The sequence below is a fragment of the Papaver somniferum genome, unplaced genomic scaffold (assembly GCF_003573695.1).
Source record: "Papaver somniferum cultivar HN1 unplaced genomic scaffold, ASM357369v1 unplaced-scaffold_117, whole genome shotgun sequence".
NCBI lineage: Eukaryota > Viridiplantae > Streptophyta > Magnoliopsida > Ranunculales > Papaveraceae > Papaver > Papaver somniferum.
In genome coordinates this window covers 1,058,188-1,084,095 of record NW_020620714.1, presented here as the reverse complement: position 1 = coordinate 1,084,095, position 25,908 = coordinate 1,058,188, and the positions used below count along the sequence as shown (strand labels likewise).

Below are 25,908 nucleotides of genomic sequence, written 5' to 3'. Positions count from 1 at the left end.
AATCCTGTTGGCCTCTGGCTGCTCCATCTGTATTGATACAAGGAAGCCTAATACAATCACCAAAACAGACAAAATCAAAAGTCAAAATCCACATGGGTACATAACACATGGAATGAAGATGGCATAGGCATTATATCTACATCAGACAAACAAGACATCACGTCAATTGTTTTTTTGTTTCTTTTTTTCAGGAATGCCACACCGGGGCTAGGCCGTGAAAATCGCAGCGTTTCACAGACTCTGGAACCCATTGGAGCTTGTAGGGGTGGGTTTAAGGATCCCACTGTGGATCCCCTATTTTCTGCGGTGATTCCACCGTGATTTTATCACGGTGGATCTAGACTTTATGTTTTTTTTTCTTCTTTAAAGTTGTCAATCAAACAAACATGCAAAAACGGCACAAGATATTGACAACAAGGTATCTTCGATCAAATCCACCAAAAAAAATAAAGAGAAGTTTAGTCATATCGAGATCTGGTGCGAAGAAAAGAAAAAAAAATCTAAGCGCAGGGAAAAACTTGTGCTCAAAAATAGTAAAATTCATTGATTCCGGATATTGCACTTGTACGTAGTACGGTTGATTGATTAGCACTCGAGTTGATGAAAAAATAATCAATAGGGCAGAGCATAATCTTCTGGAGTTATAATTAAGTAAAACCAATAGAAAAAGAAAGGGAAATTTTTTATTGAGAGAAGAGACAGAGGTATTACATAGGTATAATGTTCTTTATATATAAAACAAATAAAAAACCCTAGATATCTAATAGACCGCACATCCATGAACCGTAGGACGTATTACATATTATTGTTTGTATTCATACATTTTTTGATAACCTTTCCAACGAGATAAAATTTGTAAAATTCTAAGATGCATATTTTTAGATATCTTATATTAAAGTTTGGTTACCAATTATACCCCTAAAAAATAGGATACATAAGAAATCATAATACAATTTGACACTTAAGTTTATTCCCCCTTCCTCTTTGGTTTATTTATGCAAATGTCTAATACCCATCGGCCTTCTTTTTTGATTTATTTACTAAAATGTCTATTACATATTTCCCTTCCTCTTTGGTTTGTTTACAAAAATGTGTAAAGAAAAAAAAGAAAAAAAATATGATTTAAAGGGGCTTTTCGACATTTCATTGTTGATTGAAAATGGTTTAGGACACCAAATCCAATATTTTTATGTTAGTTGATCACTTATAATTTACAAAAATATGGCCACATAAAGCTCATTCCTCGCTTCGCTCGGTCGGCCCAATTAATAATTAAGTTCAAAATTCGTCAGCACTATCAAAATTTTGGGCCATTGAGAGAGGTGAGACCACTTCAATGGTCTCCGGTCCACTGATATTTGTTACGAAATCGACCAGTTTCTCAACAGTTCGGCCAGAATTCTATATAGTAAGGCGGCTATTTACCAGTATGAAGCATAATATAGCTTACAAATCCAATAGAAAGTAAAAGCAATTCTAATTTTCTGTAAATTGCATAGGTATCACTTTATATGTATTCAAAGTATCGCCAACTAACTGGATACGTGATTTTGGAGGTGGGTTCGTGCAAGGAAAATGCCACCATGCAGGTGGACAATTAACAGCAAAGGAAGCCGAATGCAAGCCATACATTGGGCTGAGGAATTGGAACTTCAACATGTTATCTTTGAGATGGATGTTAAAGCAGTAGTGGAGGCAGCAAATGGAGATTTCATGAAGGTGGCTCGGGAGAATCAATCAATAGCTTTAGAAATAAACACTAAGTTAAAAACTCAATCTTTCTGGACTTGCAAGTTCAATGGTAGAAAGTTAAATAAGCCAGCAGATAAATTAGCTAGGCACGCTAGAATTTATAAATGTTCCAAAGTTTGGTCAAATCATCCTCCAAGTTTTATTGCAGGTGCAATATTGGAGGATACAAACAATGTCAGTTCTCTTTTCTAAGTAATATAATTTTATTTGCATCAAAAAAAAAGTATCGCCAACTAACTTAGAAAAAAGAAGAGGACAAATGAACTTCACATCGTCATCGAGGGTCTAGTTCAGTAATTGTAACTTCGTTCACACTCCGCGTTGCTGCTTCACTGATTGACTCGTTATTCGAGCTTCCTTGTTCTTCACTGTAGCCTAAGGTCGGGTTGGGTTCAATACGCATAGTACTACCTGCAAAAAATGCAGGCGCTAAAGGTAAAGCAGGATCAGTCGCAGAGTAGCTGTTGAGCATTTGGACAACTGTGGGCATTGTGGGTCTATCTGCAACATTTTCTTGAACACATAATAACCCTACATGGATGCATCTCATCACTTCACTTCTCGTACATGTATCCTTCAAATTTGGATCTAATATTTCTATAGCAGATCCGTTATTCCAGTGTTTCCATGCCTGCATCAGTTTCTCCTCCATTATACTATCGTCTATACAGAAGTAAAGAACATTGGGATGCAAGAAAAATATAATTGATACTCACATAGCTCAAAAGGTCCCGAGCAATATCCGATCTGTGAAAAGAGCTGTTCCTCTGCCCACGGAGTATCTCTAAAACTAAGACACCAAAACTAAAAACGTCTGATTTCACAGAGAACTCCCCAAACATTATATACTCTGGAGCCATGTAGCCACTAGAAATCCCAACACCCAAACAAAATACGAATATCACAATTTGTTTTGATACTGTTAGAAGTTAAACGGTTTGAGGTTTATATATACTTACTGGGTTCCGACTATTCTGTTTGTACTAGCTTGAGTTTGCTCAAGCAAAAAAAGCCTAGCCATGCCAAAATCTGCAATTTTAGGATTCATGTCCTTGTCCAATAATATATTGCTAGCTTTGAGATCCCGATGGATGATTTTAAGTCGAGACTCCTCATGGAGATAGACAAGACCTCTTGCAACCCCTCCTATTATCCTGTATCGTCTTTCCCAATCCAGCTGAATACGTTTAATTGGATCTACAAATTTATCAGACCAAAAACACAAACTTTTAAGCCACCACTTTAGTCTAAAAGAAGTCTTTCTATATCCAAATATGCTGAGTTAATAAGAATAAACAGACATGGATTGGGTGACAAACCGAATAGGAATTGGTCAAGGCTTGCATTTGGCATGAATTCATAGATGAGTAGTTTTTCTTCACCAGCCAGACTGAAACCAACAAGCTTCACAAGATTCCTGTGTTGAAGTTTAGCTACTAAGGTCACTTCATTCTTGAACTCTTGCTCACCTTGTCCGGAATTTTTGGATAACCTCTTCACGGCTATTTCTTGGCTGGATGAAAATGTACCCTGAGGACATCAAACATAACAAAAGAGTAAAAAACTGAACAATCTAAAAACTTTAGAAACACTCCCCTAGTAGAATTCAGTTCCAGCTTTCCATTTACGTGCATTTAGATGTTTTTAGTACCTTATAAACAGAGCCAAACCCACCTTCTCCGAGTTTATTAGCTTCAGAGAAATTATCTGTTGCAGCACTTACTGTACTAAAGTTGATTTGCAAGGACTCTGTATTTTGAATCCCATCATCGAAATCTTCATGAGCAATAGAATAAGTCAAACCAAATAAGATTTTCCAGTTTGGGAAGGTATCAAACTAGTATATAAAGCAGCATATATATACCAATCTGCCATGTTGTAGGAATAACTACTTACAATCTAGCTTCTTTGTCTTTGTTTTCTTTCTCCGGATACAGCAAAAGCAAAAGGCAATGGCAGAAAGTAGTGCAATAACGGAAGGAATGGCTATACTAATAGCAAGTACGTATGCGTTTTCCTTGTTTGCTGCACGAATATGAACATTTTTCTATTAGTAACAGGGTGAAAATATGGATAGATTAGATAAATTTAACGAGAATCAACAATCCAAACCAGCACAAACTGTAACATTGATATCTTGGTTGCCTAAGAAAACCCCTAAATGCTACTTTTCTGAAATCGCACTATCGTGGTGTGATAAACAAGGACCCTTGGACAAATACAAAGCAGGAGTACTTCAACATACTCCTCCAGATCAACTATTATCACTAAAATGAAGTTGAAAATGAAAGTGCAATAAGTTTGTTCAAAGCATAATGAATTTTGAATCATTATTCGCATGAAATTTCGCTAAATGGCTTTGGTATTCATAAGGATTATCAAAACTTTATTACCGCATAACAAAGGAAAAGACTACTACTTACAGTTTGCTGTGGTCGTATTCGTCGACGATGGTGGTGATACGAGAGGAGGCGGCAATATGAGAGGAGGCAGTGCTGCGAGAGGAGGAGGTGATAGGCGAGGTGCAGGAAATGATAATAAAGGTGGTGAAGGAGTATTAACATATCGCAAGAAGGGATACATTTCGTATCTTAAATTACAACTAGGTCTAATAACTCTTCCACCTCGTTTTCCATCACAACAAAGTGGTATATCAGATATAACTCCCATAAGACATCGACTACAATTAGTTAAAGATATATCTTCTGTACACTGTACGTATCCATATAATTCTGTTTGATTAGTAACACTTCTACTTCCAGAGGCAAATTTAGTAGACAAACCAGATGTAGTCTTTTCTACTAAATCATTCATTAAATCACCTAGAATTGGGTAAAACTGATCTGGATCAGTAACATTATTAACATTCACAAGATAAACTCCTGGATTCTCTTGCATGATATTAAAGTAATTCTGGTTTGAATACCTTAGCATACATGAATCATACCAAACGATTGCTTGCTTAGAATTTGGACATCTTTCACTTATGTTGATATCTTCACTTGCCAATTTTACACAACTTTGGCAAGCTTCTAATGTAATATCACCTCTACACTGTAAAGATCCATAAACGCTGTCAGGGTATTCGCCAGCGGTAGTCTCATAGTATCCATATCTTATGAATGAAGTGCTGGCTGAGTAAAGTGAAGTAACAAGTTGGTTCAGATTTGTTTGAAATGTGCTGTTGGCGGTGTAATTATTTCCCAAACAAAAATGATAAACATATGTTGGTTGTGCAGATGTGTAGTGTATAGTGATCAGTAAGTTGGAAAGAGAAAACAGGTAGATGAAGAAGATTGATACTAGATCAAAACAACCCATGTTTCTGATGATCATGTTTTAGTATTTTTGTTTTTCTAATACCACCTCATAATTCCTCAAGAATGCGTGAACTGGTTTGCCTCTAAAGTTTCTTTGTTTTGTTTTCTTGGTTTTGACACATTCAGCCTGATTTGTCTCTAAATTCTATGAAGACTAAAGAAATCATTTTTATCCACAAGTATAAAGCTTGGGGCTGCGTATGATTAAGACTCAGCGGATTAGTCACATTAGTGCAAAAGTCTACGTAATTTGGACATATTTCTATTTTACTGTCATCTAGTAAATTCTATAAACAGAAGCCAGAATTATCATCTCATTCTACTGTCACCACCAGTAACAAAATAAAAAAGGTAGGTCACTAGTGAGACATATTCACAGTCACGTTACAAGCAGTAACTCGGAGTTTTACATATAATGGGTAAAAGCAGTATTCTAAGTTGTAGCGATAAAGAAACGTCAATCAATAAATCCCTGAGAGAGACGGTAATCAATAGAAGAAAATTCATAATTTGAATCAGCACAATTTGTTTTTGAAATAAAGCATTCAACAATACATTAAAACAGGAACAAGAACAGAAACCAGTACTGACCTTCTGTTAATCAACTCATTTGAAAGCTCATATTCGTGTTAATTGAATCAATTATCAATGAATTACTTAAAAATAGAACTAGAACCCTTTTCGTTCCATCCCTCCTATTTATCTTCCTCAACTTTCATGGACAACGAATCCAGTAGGGGCTCCAATTTTAAGAGATTTCCTGTACAATTTCAAATCGCCATTGATGGAGTATAATCTAAGGTTATGGTTACCCATAAGTCTTGCGTCAATTACACTGTTAGACACATGACGAGTTACGAAACTCACGTGCAGTTTCATTCCTGCTTTTCTAAACGTTATCCTGCACCACTACATTTCCTTATCCTGCACCACTGCTATCAGCTGCTCAAATAATTTTCGTAAAAAATAAAAACCAATCTTATTCGGGCAATGCAGTGTATTCGTCTCTTTTTTTGATCCACTTAAACTCTTTAGGTATTCCAAAATATTCCCTGATATGAAGATTGGATCAAGGTAAATTGGGATAATCCAAACTTTATGGATATGAACACGTTGGTTATGAAGCCTTTTAGTCCTACTCAGGACACCATTCTTCATAAAATGTTTGCTGTTATTGAGAAAGAGCACTGGAAGCTGCGATCTAGCTTTTCTACTAAGAGAGTGGAAAAACCTCGATATTCAAGTTTCAAAGTCTCTAGTTGTCATGCAACACCAACCAACCTCTTTGCATGATCCGGAGACATTGCAGTGCATCCATCCCCTGCAAATTTACGCGTAAAATCTCTCCTGGAGCCGACAAGACTCCCCTTGACATCTTTCCCTTCAAAAATGATAGAACACTTGCAACTCTGCGGCACTTTTGATCTTCCATTTCTCTAGCTATATTGGCATTCAACTTAAAGAGAATGGAGAGAATTATCACTCCAAAGTGTACATTCCAAAAGCCCAGGATAAAACCCAAGTGGAGATTGATTTAAAGGATATTTTGGTAAATCACAATTTTGTGATGTCCATAAAACAAAGTTGTAGAAATATAAGGGAGTGAATGGGTGAGTGTGTTGAGAGACCAGTGCGGCCGCCGCTGTTGAAAAGAAAAAAAAAATCTCAGAGATCTGATCACAAAAATGGTTTGTTATGAATGTAAATTTGGGTTTGCACATACCCTGGTGGAGATCAGAGAGACCACCACACAATGATATCTCCTCTCATGGTTTTAATATGATCTCCGTCCATCCCCGCTCACAAAAATGTCCACAGGTTGGGAACCTCTGCCTATGGATTCTGAGATTCGAGCTTTGCTGGTACGTTGTCTCTCTATACAGATTCTGAGATTGACTCGATGACGCGTTATGTTTCTTGTACCAAGAACCAAAATCCTTTTTCCAGTAGCAAGTACCGGGTTTGGGTAGGAGACAATGTTAGCTCCCAAATATAGGACATAGTTTTTACGCCGGCCTGACCAAGCCTTGCACAAACCGTTATGTTTCTTTTACCATCAGCCATAAATGCATGCAGGTGATGAAGGTAAATCATGACTGGTACTGACTGAGTTGTTAAGCATTTGGATAACTGTAGGCATTGTAGGTCTATCTGAAACATTTTCTTGAACACATAATAACGCAACATGGAATCATGGATCCTTCAAAGTTGGATTTAATATTTCTATATCAGATCCATTTTTCCAGTGTCTCCATTCCTACACAAATTTCTCCTCCGTTTTACTACCCATCGCATAAACAAAAGTAGAGAAGAATGGATGCAAGAAAAAAAAAGCTATTATTGATACTCACATAGCTTAGAAGGTCCCCGAGCAACCACTGATTTATGAAAACTGATGTTCCTCTGTTCACAAAGTATATCTAAAACTAAAACACCAAAACTGAAAACGTCAGATTTCACAGAGAATTTCACCATGCATCATATACTCTGGAGCCATGTAGCCACTGCAAATTCCAACACCCAAACAGATTAGGAATATCACAATTTTTCTTCAGAGATTTATGCAAAATTATATGTTCAATGATTCAGAATGTGTGCTTACTGTGTTCCAACTATTCTTTTGGTATTATCTTGAGTTTGCTCAAGCACAAAAAGCCTAGCCATGCCAAAATCTGCAACTTTAGGATTCATGTCCTTGTCTAACAGTATATTGCTAGCTTTGAGATCCCGATGGATGATTTTTAGTCGGGAATCCCAATTTTAGGATTCATGTCCTCTTGTTATACCACCAATTATTCACAAGGTAATTAGATTATACACTCAGTATCTTGAAGAATGCATGGACTGGTTTGGCTCTAAAGTCTATGAAGACTAACGAAATCATTTTCTAATCCACAAGTTTGATTAACTTGTGATTAACTCTCAGTGGAATAGTCATATGAGTGCAAAAGACTCTTGAGTCAAGTAATTTGGACATATTCCTGCTTCACTCTCCTGCAGTTATTCTAGAACAGAAGCCAGAATTATCATAAATATGAAGATCTCAGTACCTGCAGAAGAGTGGTTAATATAACAATCTCATTCTACTGTCACCAGAAGTAACAAAAAAAAAGGGTAGGTCTTGAAATCATTCTTTATTCAAGTTTAACATCAGTTAGGCATATTCACAGTCACCTAACAAGCAGAAAATCAAGCACTAACTCGGAGTATTCCAAGTTCTAACGAAAAAGAAATGTCAGTCAACCAATCCCTGAGAGAGACAGTAATCAACGGGAGAATTTGAATTAGCATAAAAAACAATTTCATAGAAAAAGTCTAAACAGCACAATTTGTTTGGAAATTAAGCATTCAATTGGAAATAAAAACCAATTCCATGATTATCCACATTAAAACAAAAAGAAGATTAAAATATCACATATTGACCTTTTGTTACCTCAATATTCTTGTTCCCGGAGGATTGATTGAATCAATGAAACCCAAATAGAACTAGAACCCTTTCATTCGATCCCTCCTATTTATATTCCCCAACTTCCATGGGCAAAGTACTCCTGAAGGGGTTCTAATTCTAAGGATGTTCCTGAGTTCTTGTGCACTTTTAAATCGCCATTAATGGGAGCTGAAGAATTTTGTAGTTTCAGGCACCACTTTGTAGTTTGTACCCTGAACCGTTGCCTGCCTGGTTAATATAGTAACTGTTGATCTGAGTCACCCGACTGTTATATAAACTTAATAGTAGTCCTACTTGCATAGTCTTAAGCGTGCAGTTTCATTCCCCATTTTCTAAAGGGATATTTAGACTTTAGGTTATGTTTGGGAGCTTGGAAATGAGATAACATAGCCCAAGATAGTGTATCTTAATTTGATTTATGATAACCTTGATATTGATCAGTTTTAGTGTTGTTTTTCTAAAATTATATCCGATCTTAGGTTAACTCAATTTGTGTTTGTCTGACACTCAATCCAACAATATATTAACTTTGAGATTGATCATTTTTAGCTCTAAGGGAGTTCCTGTACAATTTCAAATCGTTATTAATGAGCCGCACAACTTTGTTATAGTTTCAGGTTACACCCTAAGTCTTAAGCTGTGGCGAGTACGCTGTTAGACACGTGAAGTTAGAAAAACTACGTGCTTTTCTAAACGGTATCCTGCAGATGAACTCTGTTGAAGATGAAGACGACGAAGTTCATCAAACAGAATGAACTTATGTTGAAGATGAACTCGTATTTGATGAAGATGAACTTTGATTTTTATGTTTTTTTTTGTGTCCATGTAAAGAATGAGCTTTGTTTTTAGATCTTGAATTACTAGGTGTTCATGTAAAGAATGAACTCGTGTTGAAGACGAGCTTTTTTTTTTTTTGTGTTCATGTAAATAATGAACTTTGTTTCTTTTTGTGTGCTTATGTAGAGAATGAACTCTAGGTTTAAAATAGTTAGTTTTTGATAGCTGTTTACTTTGTCGAATGAACTCTATTTTCTTATAGGTTCTATCAGGTGTTCATTTGAAGAATGAACTATGTTTCCATATGGGTTTTAATAGGTGTTCATTTGAAGGAATGAACTTCGGAGTTCATCAGACAGAATGAACTGCTACAAAAAATAAGTAAGAAATTTAGTTTGGTTTTATTAGGTGTTCATTTGAAGGAATAAACTTCAGAGTTCATCAGACAGAATGAACTGCTACAAAAAAAGTAGGCATGTAGTGTAGTTTAGTTTTATTTGGGGTTCATATGAAGGAATGAAAAAAAAAAGTTCAAATACTTATATATTTCTGCTTTTGGCTAGAGTCTAATTCTTTTTATTATTCCATTATTAATGTACTAAATAAAGATTAAATGTAAGAAAAAATCAGAAATGAAATAAAAATCAAAATCAAAACTAGCAAAATACTTGTAATTTTGCTAAAAAGGGGAATAAAATGATGAATAACTGGGTACCCATCGGGTCCTAACTTGTTAATGGGTGGGCTCAAAACCAGACTCTATTGGATCGGGTCTGTTTTCAGTTCCAGGTAATGGGTATCCATTGACAGCACAGTCCCAGGACCGCGGTTGATCTTCTTGACTGTTATAAAAACCTGTTAAACAGTGAAAACACTAACTAAAATTAGGTTTTTGTTTTATGTATTGGTTTTGTCGTTTTGTTACTGTTAGACACGTGTGAGGTTGAGAAAAACCTGAGATTTATATATGTGAGATAGAATTACTTTTATCCTAAAAACTAAAAGTCAATTTTCTATGGTTTGGGGATGTACAAAAATATTGTGTTTTAGGTATTAAAGCAGACGATTCACTAAAATTGATCGTATAGATGTGTGAGAATGATTTTTTTCTTTTTGTAAATAAGGCATTTCATAAAAGGAACTAGGATTCAGGGTGAGCCGAGATAGCAATAGGAGTAGAGCCATCTAATCTGGAATGTTGAGAGTTCCCAAGATTAGATTTATCTATTAAAAGTTGTTTTAATTTGCAAATGGGGGGAGATGTTTCCCATTCTACTGTTGAATTTAAAGTCCTAACAAACTTGGCCAAAACATCTGCAACTTGATTTCCGAATCTAGGAACAAAATGAAATCCCAAAAAGTTATTACAGAGTTGAGTTATTCTGTTTTCTTCGTCGAGACAGACTTTAGCATGCCAGGAAATATCATAATATGCCCATAAAAATAGTTGAAAATGCTTTCGCAGTCTCCTTCTATGATGAATCTCTGAATCTGTTTCTCCTTAGCCCAAATTGTCGCTTGCAGCACTCCTATAGCCTCCGCTTCTTGTGGATCTGATCCCGTCGACTGTCCTGCTCTTCCTCCTTCACAATTTCCTGCATCATTTCTTAGAATTAAATCATAGCTGGATGGTATCTCTGATATCTTGGACGTATCCACATTTATCTTTAGTGTATCTTTACTAGGAGCCTTCAATATTTGATATTGTTTACTCTTTTCCATTCTCTTGGGTTTAGTAACTTTTTTATTTCCTTCTAGACCAAAATTCGATGTGTCTCTGAATCTCTAAAGCTAAACTATTAGTAGACTTAGTTTTATTTTCAAACACTCTGTCACATCTTTCTTTCTAAATGAACTATATTTTAGTTAGAAGTAATTCTATGGGTATATTTGTCGTGGGTTAATATAATCATGCATCTTTTGCAGAGATCTAGAATCGTACTTAAATTATCTAAGGATAGATGAAATTGATTGGGATCAGAGCCATAAATTTCCTTAGCATAGGGACAATGAAATAAGAGGTGGTCAGTGGTTTCAGTTTTACACAAAGTACAATACGGCACAACATATTTACTTTTCCAAAGAGTTTGGCATTAGTTGGCAGCGCATATTTGAACATTTCCATAAATAAAGTTTGTTTTACACATGTGTGAGAACGATTGATTCAAATTTCAGTTTGATTTGTTCGGTTTCTTCGGTAAGGAAAGTAAGTTGAAATAAGTTTGTTCAGATTTAGGAGTTTTCTTTGATTTGTTGTTTATGAGTCTTGTTAGAGTAGAAACTGTAATTTAAGTGGTTCATTTTGTTTTTCTCCTTGTTTTGTTCCATAAATTTTTTATGCTTCCGTTTTGTTTTCTATCTTTTATATTATCTAACAACCTTATACTCATTGGTGGAGTGAAGGTAACCAAATCCAAATTTTATATCACGTCGTTTCACATCTATTGCTCCGTCGACTCTTCGTAAAAAAACGTATTCCCGGGTTATAGGATTGCAAATAATAGAGATCTGCTGCTGTGTTTAGTGACAGAAAACAAACTAAACCATTGCATGAACCAACAATGTATCCGTTGAATACGAGTGCTTGTATGCTTAATCTTTCTTTTGAGTTGTCTAAATGGTTCGTAAGTGTCTCGCCGGAGTCATACTTCTCTAGATTAACTTCATGGAAGCGAACACGATCTGTATAGCAGAGGTTCTGTAGTTCTCCTCGAAGCTGGAAAAGCTGACCGACTTTACTTTTACCGATCCAAGTTTTGCATACCCGTCTGCATTGTACAGTGGATAGAGAAGGTAACCAAGAGAATATGGTTTCTAAGATTTCTTTCGGAGACTCTCCATTAAGATGATTTGATATCCAAATTGAGTCTTCGTATGTTCGTAAAAATATAAATAAATTAGGGTTTTGATTCGTTCGAAGAAATCATCGATTACGGTACTCCAGCTTTTTTAGACTCTTAAATATCTATCGCCGAAAAGTCGTGCAACATAATTACGTACCCATCGTAATTACGTAATGGGTATGCATTTATAAGCGGTCAAATTTTACGTTCATATAAGCCGTCAAATTTTAAATCCATTTATTCCCACACTTGCGTGGGAATGTTATAAATATCCTCTATTTTGACTGACCTTTCACAAATACCTCTAAAATGTTTTTGGTAGTCAAACAGTACTGGATCGTTCTTGACTCACTGGATGGAAATTCTCGACACACTGCCCGTGTTACTTATGCGGTATGTGGAAAAGACCCATGAAAGGTGAAGTATTGAGTGTTCTTGATAGGTGAAGATAGCTTAATCATTAATCCAACATAAATTAACAACAAGTCTAATTCTCTGTAAATTGCATATGATTTTATAAGCGTTATTGTGAGAATTGAATCTCCAATTCTTGAATGAACGATGATAAAAAATTTAAGAAATGCCAAAAAAAGAACCAACAATGCCTACTAACATAAGAAGAAAAAAGAAGACAAAAGAACAAGATTAAATATATACTGGAAATGAAGTGGTATATATCATCATCGAGGGTCTAGTTCTGAAATTGTAACTTCATTCACGCTCCCGGTCGCTACTTCACTAGTCACTGACTCGTTCTTCGAGCTTCCTTGTTCTTCGCTGTAGCCTAAGTTCGACTGGGGCTCCATATTTACGGTACTCCCAATAAAAAACGCAGGTGCTAAAGGTAAAGCAGGATCGGTCGCAGAGTAACTGTTAAGCATTTGGACAACTGTGGGCATTGTGGGTCTATCCTCAACTTCTTCTTGAACGCATAATAACGCAACATGGATGCATCTCAATACTTCAACTCTAGAAAATGTGTCTTTCAATGTTGGATCTAATATTTCTGTAGCAGACCCGTTATTCCAACGTCTCCATACCTGCATCAGTTGCTCTTACATTTTATTATCCATCGCCTAAACAAAGTAGATTGCAAGGAAGATAGTATTAATATTACTCACATAGCTTAGAAGGTCTTGAGCACCAGAGGATTGATGAAAACTGCTGTTCTTCTGTCCACAAAGTATCTCTAATATTAAGACACCAAAACTAAAAACGTCTGATTTCACTGAGAAATGACCATGCATTATATACTCTGGAGCCATATAGCCACTGTAAATCCAAACACCCGAACAAAATAGGAATATCAAGATTTTTTTATATGAACAGTTAGACATTCAAAAAATTTACGTTGATACTTACTATGTTCCAACAATTTTGCTTGTACGCTCTTGAGTTTGGTCATGCACAAAAAGCCTAGCCATGCCGAAATCTGCAATTTTAGGGTTCATGTCCATGTCTAATAATATATTGCTAGCTTTGAGATCCCGATGGATAATTTTTAGTCGGGACTCTTCATGGAGATAGACAAGTCCTCTTGCTACCCCTGCTATTATCTTGTATCGTCTGTCCCAATCCAGTTGTGTGCATTTAATGGGATCTATACATAATACATTTATCCGAACAGACACACAAACTGTTAGACCACCATTTAAATCAAAAGTAAGCATCTTCCTATATCCAACTATGCCTGATAGAATAAAAATAAACTGGCGCAGAAACGGGGTACAAACCGAATAGGATTTGGTCAAGGCTTCCATTTGGCATGAATTCATATATGATAAGTTTTTCTTCACCAGCCATGCTGAAACCAACAAGCTGCACAAGATTTCTGTGTTGAAGTTTAGCTACTAATGTAAATTCATTCTTGAACTCTTGATCACCTTGACCGGAATATTTTGATAGCCGTTTCACGGCTATTTCACGCCTGTCTGGAAGTGTACCCTGAGGACATCAAAAGGTACAAGTGCAACAAAGAAAAAACAACCTTTAAACATCCGGAAAGATTTAAAAATAATCATCTGCTAAGAGTTTGATTTTAAGTTTCAACATGCGTGCGTTTTATAGGTTTTAGTACCTTGTAAACAGATCCAAATCCTCCCTCTCCAAGTTTATTAGCTTCAGAGAAATTATTTGTTGCAGCGCTTATTGTACTGAAGTTGAACTGTAAAGATTCTGCTGTAACTGGAGCCTCATCATCCGCATCTTCATGACCAAAACAACAAAAAGTGCGAACCGATTAAGCAAGCTTAGAGAAACATTTGCCTTGATGTCATTCTTCAAGGACAGGTACTTACAGGTATACTTCTTTATCTGTTGTCTCTTTCTTTGGAAACAGAAGAACCCAAAGGCAATGGCAAAAAGTACTGCGACAACCGAAGGAACCACTATACTGATAGTAAGTTTAGATGAGTTATTCCTATTTCCTGCAAGGACATTTCTCAATTAGGAATTATGAGTAATTTGAATCTATGTATAGGAAACAGCAATCCTGACATGAATTTTGGTACATTTCTCAATGAGTCACGGAACAAAAGAGTACTACTTACCATTTGGTACAAGCGCATTCGTTGACGATGGTGGTGTAGGAGAAGATAAAGGAGGTGGTGGTGATGGAGCAGATTCAAAGAAAGGATCACCTAATTCATATCTAATATTACAACTAGGTTTAATAACTCTTCCACCCCGTTTCCCTTGTGGTAATTCAGATACAGCTTTAAGAAGACATCTATTACAATTACTTGAAGGTATATCTGCAGTACACTGTACTAATCCATATAGTTTTGCTAAATCAGTAATATTTCTATTTCCAGCAGCAAAATTAGTAGAAGAAGTAGACGTAGCTTGTAATACTAATCCATTCATTAATTCTCCCAAAATACGGTTAAACTGATCCGGATTAGAAACATTGTTAACATTCAATAGAGAAATTCCTGGATTTTCTTGCATCCTATTAAAGTAATATTCATTAGAATACCTTATCATACATTTCTCATACCAAATAATCGCTTGTTTAGAATTTGGACATCTACCGGTTTTGTTGAAATCTTGAATGGCAAAATCGACACAACTTTGACACTCATCTTGTTGAATATCACCTCTACACTGCAAAGACCCGTAAACAGTATCCGGGCTTTGGCCAACGGTGGCGTTGTAGTATCTATTTTGGATGCTTGAAGGAAAAAGACGATTGAGATTAGCTTGGAATGTACTGCCGGTTGTGTAATTATCTCCTGAACATGATTGATATACATGATCTTGCTGTGCAATTGTGTATTTTATGGCGATCAATAAGTTAGAAAGAATAAACAAGTAGACGAAGAAAATTGAACCATTTCCGATCTTTTTGTTTCTGATTACCATTTTTCTTTTTTGGATGTTTTTTGAGTTACACCAACTACAACAATCTTCAAGGGTACATGGGATGCTGGTTTGGCTGTAAAGTCTATCATGAAGACTAGAGAAACCATTTTTATCCACACGTTCAAGGGTACATCAGTACATGTACATATGACTGCAGCAGACGTCAATTATGAAGACTAGAGAAATCATTTTTATCCACAAGTTCGAAGATTGTGGATGCGACTGACTATGTCACATTAGACTAGTCAAATGAGTTCAGCAGACGTCGTGTACAGAAAGACCACAAGAAAACTGTGTACAGTTTAGAAAGAACGTGGAATCCGGGATATAAAAATTAATTGGGGTATGAATTACTTTCCTCAACCCATAGTATTTGGTAAGGGTGTTTTAGAGCATCCACAGTGGGCGAGTATAACCAAAAATTTGGGATGAGATCGTAACACGGTGGGATGGAGTAAAGATCAAATCCCAACCAAAGATCAAATTCCAGACCAAATATGGTCGCGACCAAATCCCAAATTCTAATATAGTCGGGCGTAAATTTAAAGTACGCTTGTTGCTGAGCGTAAATTTAAAGTACACTTGTTAACGGGCGGAGATTTAAATTACGCCCGATGAAATTTTAATTAAATAAAAAAAAAAAAAGAATGAGGCGGGCTTTTAAAGTCCGCCTGATGAAAGTTACAAAGAATGGGGCGGACTTTTAAAGTCCGCCTGATGAAATTTTAAAAAAATGGGGGGGAATTTTAAAGTCCGCCTGATGAAATTTTACAAAAAAACAACACGGACTAAACCCAAATTTTGGTCTTTTTTTTGATCTTTGATCTTTGGTTTTGATCGCACCACTGCAGTTGCTCTTAGAGCATCCACAGTGGGCGAGTATAACCAAAAATTTGGGATGAGATCGTAACACAGTGGGACGGAGTAAAGATCAAATCCCAACCAAAGATCAAATTCCAGACCAAATATGGTCGCGACCAAATCCCAAATTCTAATATAGTCGGGCGTAAATTTAAAGTACGCTTGTTGCTGGGCGTAAATTTAAAGTACGCTTGTTAACGGGCGGAGATTTAAATTACGCCCGATGAAATTTTAATTAAATAAAAAAAAAAAAAGAATGAGGCGGACTTTTAAAGTCCGCCTGATGAAAGTTACAAAGAATGGGGCGGACTTTTAAAGTCCGCCTGATGAAATTTTAATGGGGCGGACTTTTAAAGTCCGCCTGATGAAATTTACAAAAAATGGGGCGGACTTTTAAAGTCCGCCTGATGAAATTTTACAAAAAAAAAATGGGGCGGACTTTTAAAGTCCGCCTGACGAAATTTTAAGCATGTACCGTTGCGTCACAACACGGACTAAACCCAAATTTTGGTCTTTTTTTTGATCTTTGATCTTTGGTTTTGATCGCACCACTGCAGTTGCTCTTAGGGACAAAAATATTAAAATACCCTTCCCTAAAAAAAAAGTTAAAAATCTCCCATTTTTATTTTAACTGACGACATTTTTGTTAGGGTTAGGGCTTTGAAACCTACATATTCTCCACTTTGAAAACAATTTTGTTTTATTTATTTTTTTACATTCTGAAGTGATGAAGACTATGCCGTAAAATGGTGCCGGCATGCTTGGTAACTAACATTCAATGTCGTAACTAAATGCTGGCATGCTCGATAGAAATCTATCAATACCGTTAGTCAAGTGAAAAAAAATCAATTATCTGGATACTTTACATCATGTGCCGACAAAGAAATTTAAGCAACCTACTATGCCGTTAGCAGTACCAGCATGCTCGAGAATCAACTGACTGTGCCGACAGTGACTGATTAAAACAAGAAAATTTTCAAAATGGGGGATATTGTTGGCCGACATGGACGTAGTATGAATACATGTCAGGAATGCTATTGTCGGCATTGTATTCATACTACGTCCATGCTGGCACCGAGCTATTTCAGCTGCAACAATGGTGGATTCAAAGAAAAAAAATCAAATTTTCAACAAATTGACACCTTTACCTGAGTATTGGAGTGCTTGCACAATCATCCTCCATTTTCATCAAAAAAAGTTCCCTCTAAAAAAATTTCCCTTATTCTACTCTCACCTAACCCACCCAAATATAAATAAAAATACACACTAATCATTTATCAAATAATCTTATGATTTTCCTAATTATAATTAACCACTAAACCTGATTAGTGAGGGATAGATTAGGAATCAATTAAATAGATAGATAAGGGATGACTCTGGTTTGATATTTAAATCCAGTTTGTCTTTTTCCTCTATCCCCAATTGCACGTTCTTTTGAAAGAAAGGTAAAAGGACCAAATCAAGGAGGTCCCAAGACTATGAAGAAAAACTCTATGACGACTTAAGAAAATTCTTACGAAGAAACTTCGTAAGATGAAAATTCAAAGGTTTTTTCTTTGAATTGCATTTTTCCAAAGTCAAGTATTGAAATTAAGAAATTCCAAATTAAATAAGTGTGACCAAAAAAAAGCAAAAAATGACCATAAAAATATGGTCTACGTTCCTGAAATGATGGCTTGCATGACTACAATAAATGCATTAAGAATATTTTTGGAGGGAATTGATAATGTGTTGGGTCAGTTAACTGGACTCAATGTTACGCACTGAGCCAATATTACACAGTCAACGGTCAACAATACGTTCAACTGGACTCAATGTTACGCAGTTAATAATATATTTTGGAATGTATAGTAGGAGTGCATCCACGTTGTCAGGGTAGTTAACTGGACTCAATTTTACGTGGCCAATGGTCAAAAATATGTTTGTTGTAGGAAATTGGACTCAATTGGTCCTTGTTTGACCGAAACCTATGAAAAAAATTCATGGTGGAGGGTAGAAAAGCTATAATGCGGTTGTTAAAAGTCTAAAATGTCGTTTTTAAAATGTTGAGCCCAAACAGCACGTGCCCGGAATATCACCATCTTCTAAGTCCTTTCTCGCCTAACAGCTCTTGCTAGTACCATTATAAAAATTATACGATTAATTTATTTCACTTATTTTAGTCGTGAATACGAGATATATTTACTGTATGCGAAATCTCTATTTTGATAGAATTTTTCTATTTGTGTTGTAACAGATAAGTACTGTACGTGAAATCTCTATTTTGATTGAATTTCTCTATTCGTATTTACAAGTTACAACAAGAGGTGTAAGTTGGGCTGTGCCAGCACGAGCACAGCCCAGCATGCTAAAATCTGACCTAGTGTAAGTCACTATGTGATTTAGTCCAGTACGGTTCAGCATGTAAGTTTCATGGACTGTGTTGGGTTATCCTAATCGGCACAGTAGCACATCACGTGGCTCATCTCAGCCCAGCATGTTAAGAAAAAACGTCATAATATGCACAAATACATCATATAACAAAGCATAATGCATTACGTTTTGTGTATATTTCACAAAAAAGTCACTATTCTAGCTAGTTTTTTACATTTTATGTTGGCTTATTTTTATAACAACACATATAATACCTAAATATTTGGAAAATATATTTCAATATCGTTGTTATACTGTCAATGCCTGTATTTGACTAGGACATTAATTTACATTACAATGATCTAATTCCATATCTGATGGACTATTTCTTTTTATTTAATAAACTTATTAATTTTACATGAAATAATTTCTGAAATAATGACAAATGATATGTAATCTATTTAGATTCTCCTGATAATGTCTGATTTAATATATACCATAAGTGATTTTAAATTGTTTATAGCACGTGTGTCAACATGGCACAACTCGTTTATTCGTGTGATGTGCCGTGGACTGTGCTTTGCCTGGTTTTTGACTAGTAAAACACAACACGACACATCACGTTTAAATCGTTAGCACAACACAGCACGACACATGGCACGCGAAGCACGTAACTTCATGTGCCGGGTTATGCCGGGCCGACATGTTCTACACCTCTAGTTACAACTATCTTATATATTATGATAGAACTGACAACAAGAAGTGAAAATAATTACTAGCAGAATAACGATTAGTAGGATGATTGTTTATACTTCATAACAAGAATCACAGTTATGCAGTTGTGCATTTGTATTGCAAACAAGAAGATCGAAACTAAATTAACGTACTGCTACCCTTGTTTTTGTATTTTCCATTAATTTTTTTTTCTTTTTTTTATTTGGAAAGTTTCTGGTTTACGTACGTACATACATACATGGGGCTTGCTGGTTTGGCTCTAAAGTCTATTCCGAACACTAGCGAAGTCACTTTTAATGGGTTTCGTAGGTGAACTTGGTTGGTGTAAGTTTGACTCATAAATAAATATAGTAATTCGACACACAAGCCATGGGTAAAACTAAAAAATTGCCAACCAATAAAATAAAAAAAGAAGAGAAAGAAAGAACGAAAAAAAGGAATTGGCAATCAACTTCGAAAAGAGGAAGAAAAGAGGTTTGCGAATGTAGTAATGATATTTCATCAACGAGGGTATAGTTCAGTAACTGAAATTTCTTTTGCGCTCCATGTCGCTGCTTCACTGTAGCTTTGAGGTTCTACGTCTCTTACTGTCATGTAGATACAAAATACCGCACATGCATAAAAAATACATCAGCGCCAAGATATATGTTTGTTATCAGGCGACAACGACACGCCCAACATATGAGTGATGACGGAAGAGATGATGTCACCAAAGTCACACCAAAAGTGGGAAGATCAGCGCGACAGTTATTATGACTAGGCGGCATTAACATCACAAGGCGGAGTTTAACACGCTTCATATCCGAAAAGGATGGATTTATTAGCTGTCCTCCACGATGCAACTCCCCTATATAAGGGACGAGAGACCATTGTACGAAGGGGAAATCTTTTTGAGAGCTAAGCATAGAATTCTGGAAAGAGAAAGATAATTTGTTCTCCAAGTTAGGGTCTCTGAACTACATCTCATGCTTATTGTATCTTTATTAATGAAATAAGATCAAATTCATTCATCATGTCTTACTTTATTTGTTGATAACTAAGTAGGGTGTAGGTTGTAGGATTTCGTGCGACTGCATTTTCGGGCTAGAAACACTTTGGACAAGTGAAGATGACAAGTGAAGATGATGATAGATGGTGAAAGTTTTTGGAGTGATTTTTAAATAGTTATTGTTCTTATCTTCAACTCGAAAATTTTGTTGCTGATCGTCAAAGTTAAAAATTCAGAAGTTAGAATTCTGTTAAACAAACCAAAAAATTTCATCTAAAGAGGATTGAAAGAGGATTATTTTCTTTGTGAGTGTTTTTCGGATCTCAAAATTTATTGTCAAGAACAAAAGATGGTAAGGCAGGTATCCATGGCAGAAGATACGATAGCTATAAGGAGAAGTAGGAGAATAGAAGGAAGAAGAGTAGGTGATGTTGCTGGGATGGGGGAAGAAATAATCAACATCAGTGAATCCAATCACAGATCCAGAATATTCAGGAAGAGAACAACAACATTGATTATGAGGCAATAAGTGTACACACTACAGATACGGATACAACAGAAGAAAATGAAGAAGAAATGCATGTAGAAGGGCGAATTGTAGACAGTAAAGAGAATATGACAATAGCGGAACGTAGACCGAGAATGGCGGATGAAAGAAGAAGACGATAAGAAGCGAGAGCGAATTTGACGCGTCAAAATGATGAATTAAGAGAAGAAATTATCATAATGCAAGAACATAGATCCGGAACCGCATCCAGGGCGACACGTATGACTTCAAGATCGAGAACTAGTAGAAGTACATCAAGGCGAAGCCGATCAAACTTTGTGGACCACATTCACGTGGGCGATAACATGCAGGGAGAGCGCGATGATCATCGCATGGAGCGACATCAAAGGGATGATCGATATGCGCATGAAGGTGAACGTCACTCCGTTCACCCAAATCTGAGAGTGGAACAACATGATTGACAGGACGAATATAACCGCGTATTGACATAGCTTAGAAGGTCTTGAACAATGTCTGATTGATGAAAACTGCAGTTCTTCTGTTCACTGAGAAATGACCATGCATTATATACTCTGGAACCATGTAGCCACTGCATATCCAACACCCAAACAAAATAGGAATTTAAAAATTTGTTTTGATACAGTTATGAACAATTAAACGTTCAACACTTAGAAGTTTATACTCACTACGTTCCAGCTATTTTGCTTGTACGCTCTTGAGTTTGGCCATGCCGAAATCTGAAATTTTAGGATTCATGTCCATGTCTAATAATATATTGCTAGCTTTGAGATCCCGATGGATGATTTTAAGTCGAGACTCCTCATGGAGATAGACAAGTCCTCTTGCTATCCCTCCTATTATCCTGTAGCTTCTTTTCCAATCCAGTTGTGTGCATTTAATCGGATCTACGCATTTATCCGACCAAAAAGACAAACTTTTAGACCACAAAGTACCCTGATAGAAAAAGAATAAACAGACAGAATAGGAGGCAAACCGAATAAAAATTGGTCAAGGCTTGCATTTGGCATGAATTCATAGATGAGTAGTTTTTCTTCACCAGCTAAGCTGAAACCAACAAGCTGCACAAGATTTCTGTGTTGAAGTTTAGCTACTAATGAAACTTCATTCTTGAACTCTTGGTCACCTTGACCAGAATATTTCGACAGCCTCTTCACGGCTATTTCTCGCCCGTCTGGAAGTGTCCCCCTGAGGACATCAAACCATACAAATAGGAGAAATCAGTTTTAAGCCATCTGGAAACATTTAAAAAAACAATAACATATTAGAATTCTTATCCTAAGTTTCGATATGCATGTGCATATATGGGTTTTAGTACACCTTGTAAACAGAGCCAAATCCGCCTTCTCCCGGTTTGTTTGCTTCAGTGAAATTGTCTGTTGCAGCAATTATTGTACTGAAGTTGAACTGTAAAGATTCTGTACTTGGAATCTCATTGTCCACATCTTCAAGACAAAAACAACAAAAATTGCAGAAATTAATTATTGAATCGCGCAAAGTTATCAGACTATACGAAGTAGCATATATACATCGACCCCTAACCTTGAGTGTCATCTTTAGGGTCAGCAACTCACAGTTGTGCTTATTTCTCTTTGTTTTCTTCCTCCGGAAACAAAAAAAACAAAAGGCAATGGCGAAAAGTCCAGCGATAGCCGATGGAACAGCTATACTGATAGTAAGTTTGGATGAGTAATAATTCCCATTTGCTGCACGATTATGAGCAATTCACAGATGAGGAGTAGTACGAGTAGAATATGAGAACAACAATCTTATCTTGCACAAACATAAACAGAGTTCGTAAGATTGAAACCTTTGTTGTGTAAGCAAACCCATAAATTAGCTACATATCAAAGAGGTAATAAACATACAAAATAGGAATATTGCCTCTCATAAACAAATTGAAAATGAATATATGTTTTCAAGTAGATTCAAACTTGAATCCATTTTAAACAAGAATATTTACACTTTTATTTCTATTGGGCTGAAGTAATGAAACGAAGATTAGCACAGGACAAATGAGTATTATTTACTTACAGTTGGGTGTATTTGTAATCGTTGACGGTGGTGGTGATACAAGAGGAGGTGGTGAAGCAGTAACTGTAGAATTATAGAAAAGAGCTGATTCATATCTAAAATTACAGCTAGGTCTAAGAACTCTTCCACCTTCTTTTCCATCACAACAATTTGGTAACTGATCATCTATAGCTCCCAGAAGACATCTATTGCAACTACTTAAACTTATTATATCGTCCTTACACTGTACGATTCCATATACTTTTGTGGATTGGTTAATATTTAAATCTCCAGTAGCAAATTTGATAGAAGTAGAATCATCATTAAACACAATTAATTCTCCTGCTAAACGTTTCAAAGAATCACTTACAGCTTGTGTAAACTTGTCTGGATCAGAAACAGTATTAACATTCGATAAATAAAATTGTTGTTCGTCTTGCATTATATTAAAGTAATACTCATTTGAATACCTCAGCATACATGTATCATACCAGATAATTGCTTGTTTAGAAATTGGACACCTATAATTTACTATCTCTTCAACACCGATTCTAACACAACCTTGGCATTCTTCTAATGAAACATCACATCTACACTGAAATGACCTGTAAACAGTATCTGATGTCTGGCCAACAGTAGCGTTAGAGTATCCGTTTTTTTATGGTAATTGAATTGTTGGCAGAGGATAGTGAAGGAAGAAGAAGATTGAGATTAGTTTGAAATGTACTGCCAGAAGTGTAATTATCTCCTAAACAAAAATGATGTACATATTGTGGCGGTAATTGTGCAGTTGTGTATTGTATGTTTATCAATAAGTTTAAAAGGGAAAGCAAGTAAAAGACGAAGAGAAATACAGGATTAAAACAGCCCATATTCTTGTTTCTAATGATCTTGTCTTTTCTAGTTTTGTTTTTTAATATAAACGCCAACCAGTCTAGCTAGAAGGATTTTGCACGCAAGGTGACGAAGACTAAATAAACCATTTTTCTCCAAAGTTCTAAGATTAATGTGTCCGGGTATCAATATATGTCTCACTAGACCCACTAGTCACTAGTCAATAGTCGTGTTAATGCAACGTACTTCACACGGCCAATTCAACAATGTTGCTGATAGGGGTACTAATTTGCTAGGAGGCGTACCAAAATCCAATGGTACCCAATTATCAAGAGGATCCCACACAGTAATCTAAAGGGTTCTATATCTGGAATTTTGTTTCTGTGTTCAGCCTTGATCTATCTTGTATTATGACACCAAAATAAATAAAGCATATTCAGAATGAGGCATATTCACAGTCAAGTTATAAGCAGAGAGTCAAGCATTTTCTCATATACATAACAAGCATGGAATTGGACAAAAGAAGATAAATACAAGAAAATTTTCTTAATCAAGAAGTAGCTAGAATTTGGACTGACCTTTTGTTACCTCAATCAAATTTGAGTGTAGCCAGAACATTCGATAATTGACCCAAAGAGCTTCACTTAATAAAAAAAAACCCATCATCATTATCTGACTACCCTTTCCTCCTTCCTGTGTTTCCCTTCCTCCGCCTTCATTCTATCCATCCCCTATCAATTTTCATGGGTTTTTCTTTAAATCTTTTAAAATCGCCACTAGGAGCACAACTTTTTGTAGGAGGTCTAGTTCCAGACCTCTGTTGATCACAATTTGGGCGGTCTTAAGAAACCAACAATAGGACACGTGCCAGATGAATATGGGCCTGACAAGTGCAAATACTCAATCAATAGAACTACTAGTCTACTACTCTACCGAAAACTACCACCACACCCATTCTTCGGATTTTCTTCACTGTCAAACGCAGGCTCACAAAAGTTCACACCCGCACCAATTTTCTCGGTAAAAATTTCTCCTATACCCAAATTTTTTTAAATTATGTTATTCCGAGATTTCTTCTCTTTCTGCATAAAGCGAGAGGAAAAAAGAGGAATTAAGAGGTCGGAGATCATCATCTACTGTTAATTTTGAAGATTCAATATCCTTGGAAATGATCATAAGAAATATGACGACTAGAACACCATAAAAACATCTTTCTTTTGATATCTTTCTATCTAATTCAATCAAAACCCTAGAAAGTCATAACCTAAAATTCAATTCAAATTTTTTTTGTTGCTTCAGATTTTGATGATTTGGTTGTTGTCGTGTTTGTTTTCTTCAATTTGATTTAGACCGGGAAAATATATGATTTCGAAATAGGGCAGAAATTGAAGAGAGATTTTGGAGAAGATGGAAGAAATCTGAGATTGTTTTGCGTTCAATTACAAATCAGTTGGAGTTGGGAATGTTTTTGTTGTTAAAGATAAAATTTAGGTGTTGCTTATTGGTTACTGAGAGCTGCAGGAATCAGTTGGTGTTCTTGTAGTGAATGGAAATGGGTGTTAACACTGATAGATGGAGTGTTGCAGTTGCAGTTACATAATTTGTGGATGAAACTCAACTAGTTTTCTCCACTAATTTTATTACTGCAGTAAATAGAGCTGACAATACTCATGGAGGACTTTCTATAGTGTTGCTAATGGAGTTGTTGTTGACAGTGGTTGATGGATGGTAATGCAGCGGTGATGCTGTTATGACTGCATAACATGTCATGCAGTCGAGAAAATGGATGCATAAACTATTATGCAGTCGAGAAAATGGATGCATAACACATTATCCGACATATATTCTACTAGGCATGAAATTGAAACTTGTTGCATAACTTGTTATGCAGTCGAGAAAATGGATGCATTATGCATCGAGAAAATGGATGCATAACCTGATATGCATCCGTAAATAAGGCTGCATCATGCATTATGCATCAATTTTTTATGTACGCACTAAAATCAACCAAAACAATAGCTAAATAACTTGTTATAGATGCATAAAATTTGTTACGCAGATGCATAACTTATTATGTAATCGAGAAAATGGTTGCA

At 36.0% G+C, this 25,908-nt stretch overlaps 3 protein-coding genes across 5 annotated transcripts; all 3 read right to left on the bottom strand.

The window, feature by feature from the left end:
- Positions 1 to 1,812: 1,812 nt before the first annotated feature.
- LOC113330042 (putative receptor-like protein kinase At4g00960) lies at positions 1,813 to 5,985 on the bottom strand. Of its 2 annotated transcripts, XM_026576900.1 has the most exons (8): positions 5,664 to 5,985; positions 4,176 to 4,806; positions 3,649 to 3,777; positions 3,404 to 3,528; positions 3,072 to 3,282; positions 2,712 to 2,949; positions 2,469 to 2,619; positions 1,813 to 2,383 (listed from the first exon to the last, which is right to left on the bottom strand). In XM_026576900.1, exons 2-8 carry the CDS (start codon positions 4,684 to 4,686, stop codon positions 2,027 to 2,029), a joined length of 1,722 nt encoding a protein of 573 aa, XP_026432685.1. In that variant the 5' UTR covers positions 4,687 to 4,806; positions 5,664 to 5,985; the 3' UTR covers positions 1,813 to 2,026. The 2 variants fall into 2 exon arrangements, with proteins under 2 accessions (XP_026432685.1, XP_026432684.1); XM_026576899.1 differs by lacking the exon at positions 5,664 to 5,985 and having other exon boundaries at positions 4,176 to 5,161.
- A 6,646-nt stretch (positions 5,986 to 12,631) lies between these two features.
- Positions 12,632 to 15,577, bottom strand: LOC113330043 (putative receptor-like protein kinase At4g00960). Its single transcript, XM_026576902.1, has 7 exons — positions 14,690 to 15,577; positions 14,438 to 14,566; positions 14,218 to 14,345; positions 13,874 to 14,084; positions 13,503 to 13,740; positions 13,262 to 13,412; positions 12,632 to 13,180 (listed from the first exon to the last, which is right to left on the bottom strand). The coding sequence occupies exons 1-7, from the start codon at positions 15,501 to 15,503 to the stop codon at positions 12,821 to 12,823; spliced, it is 2,031 nt and encodes a 676-aa protein (XP_026432687.1). The 5' UTR covers positions 15,504 to 15,577; the 3' UTR covers positions 12,632 to 12,820.
- A 5,361-nt stretch (positions 15,578 to 20,938) lies between these two features.
- LOC113329480 (cysteine-rich receptor-like protein kinase 25) lies at positions 20,939 to 24,526 on the bottom strand. Of its 2 annotated transcripts, none has more exons than XR_003349908.1 (6): positions 24,391 to 24,526; positions 22,508 to 22,671; positions 22,286 to 22,410; positions 21,942 to 22,153; positions 21,634 to 21,852; positions 20,939 to 21,536 (listed from the first exon to the last, which is right to left on the bottom strand). XR_003349908.1 is itself a non-coding variant. In XM_026576356.1 (6 exons), the coding sequence occupies exons 1-4, from the start codon at positions 23,454 to 23,456 to the stop codon at positions 22,088 to 22,090; spliced, it is 780 nt and encodes a 259-aa protein (XP_026432141.1). In that variant the 5' UTR covers positions 23,457 to 23,730; the 3' UTR covers positions 20,939 to 21,536; positions 21,634 to 21,852; positions 21,942 to 22,087. The 2 variants fall into 2 exon arrangements, 1 of the variants encoding a protein (XP_026432141.1); XM_026576356.1 differs by lacking the exon at positions 24,391 to 24,526 and adding an exon at positions 23,000 to 23,730 and having other exon boundaries at positions 22,540 to 22,671.
- Positions 24,527 to 25,908: the final 1,382 nt, after the last annotated feature.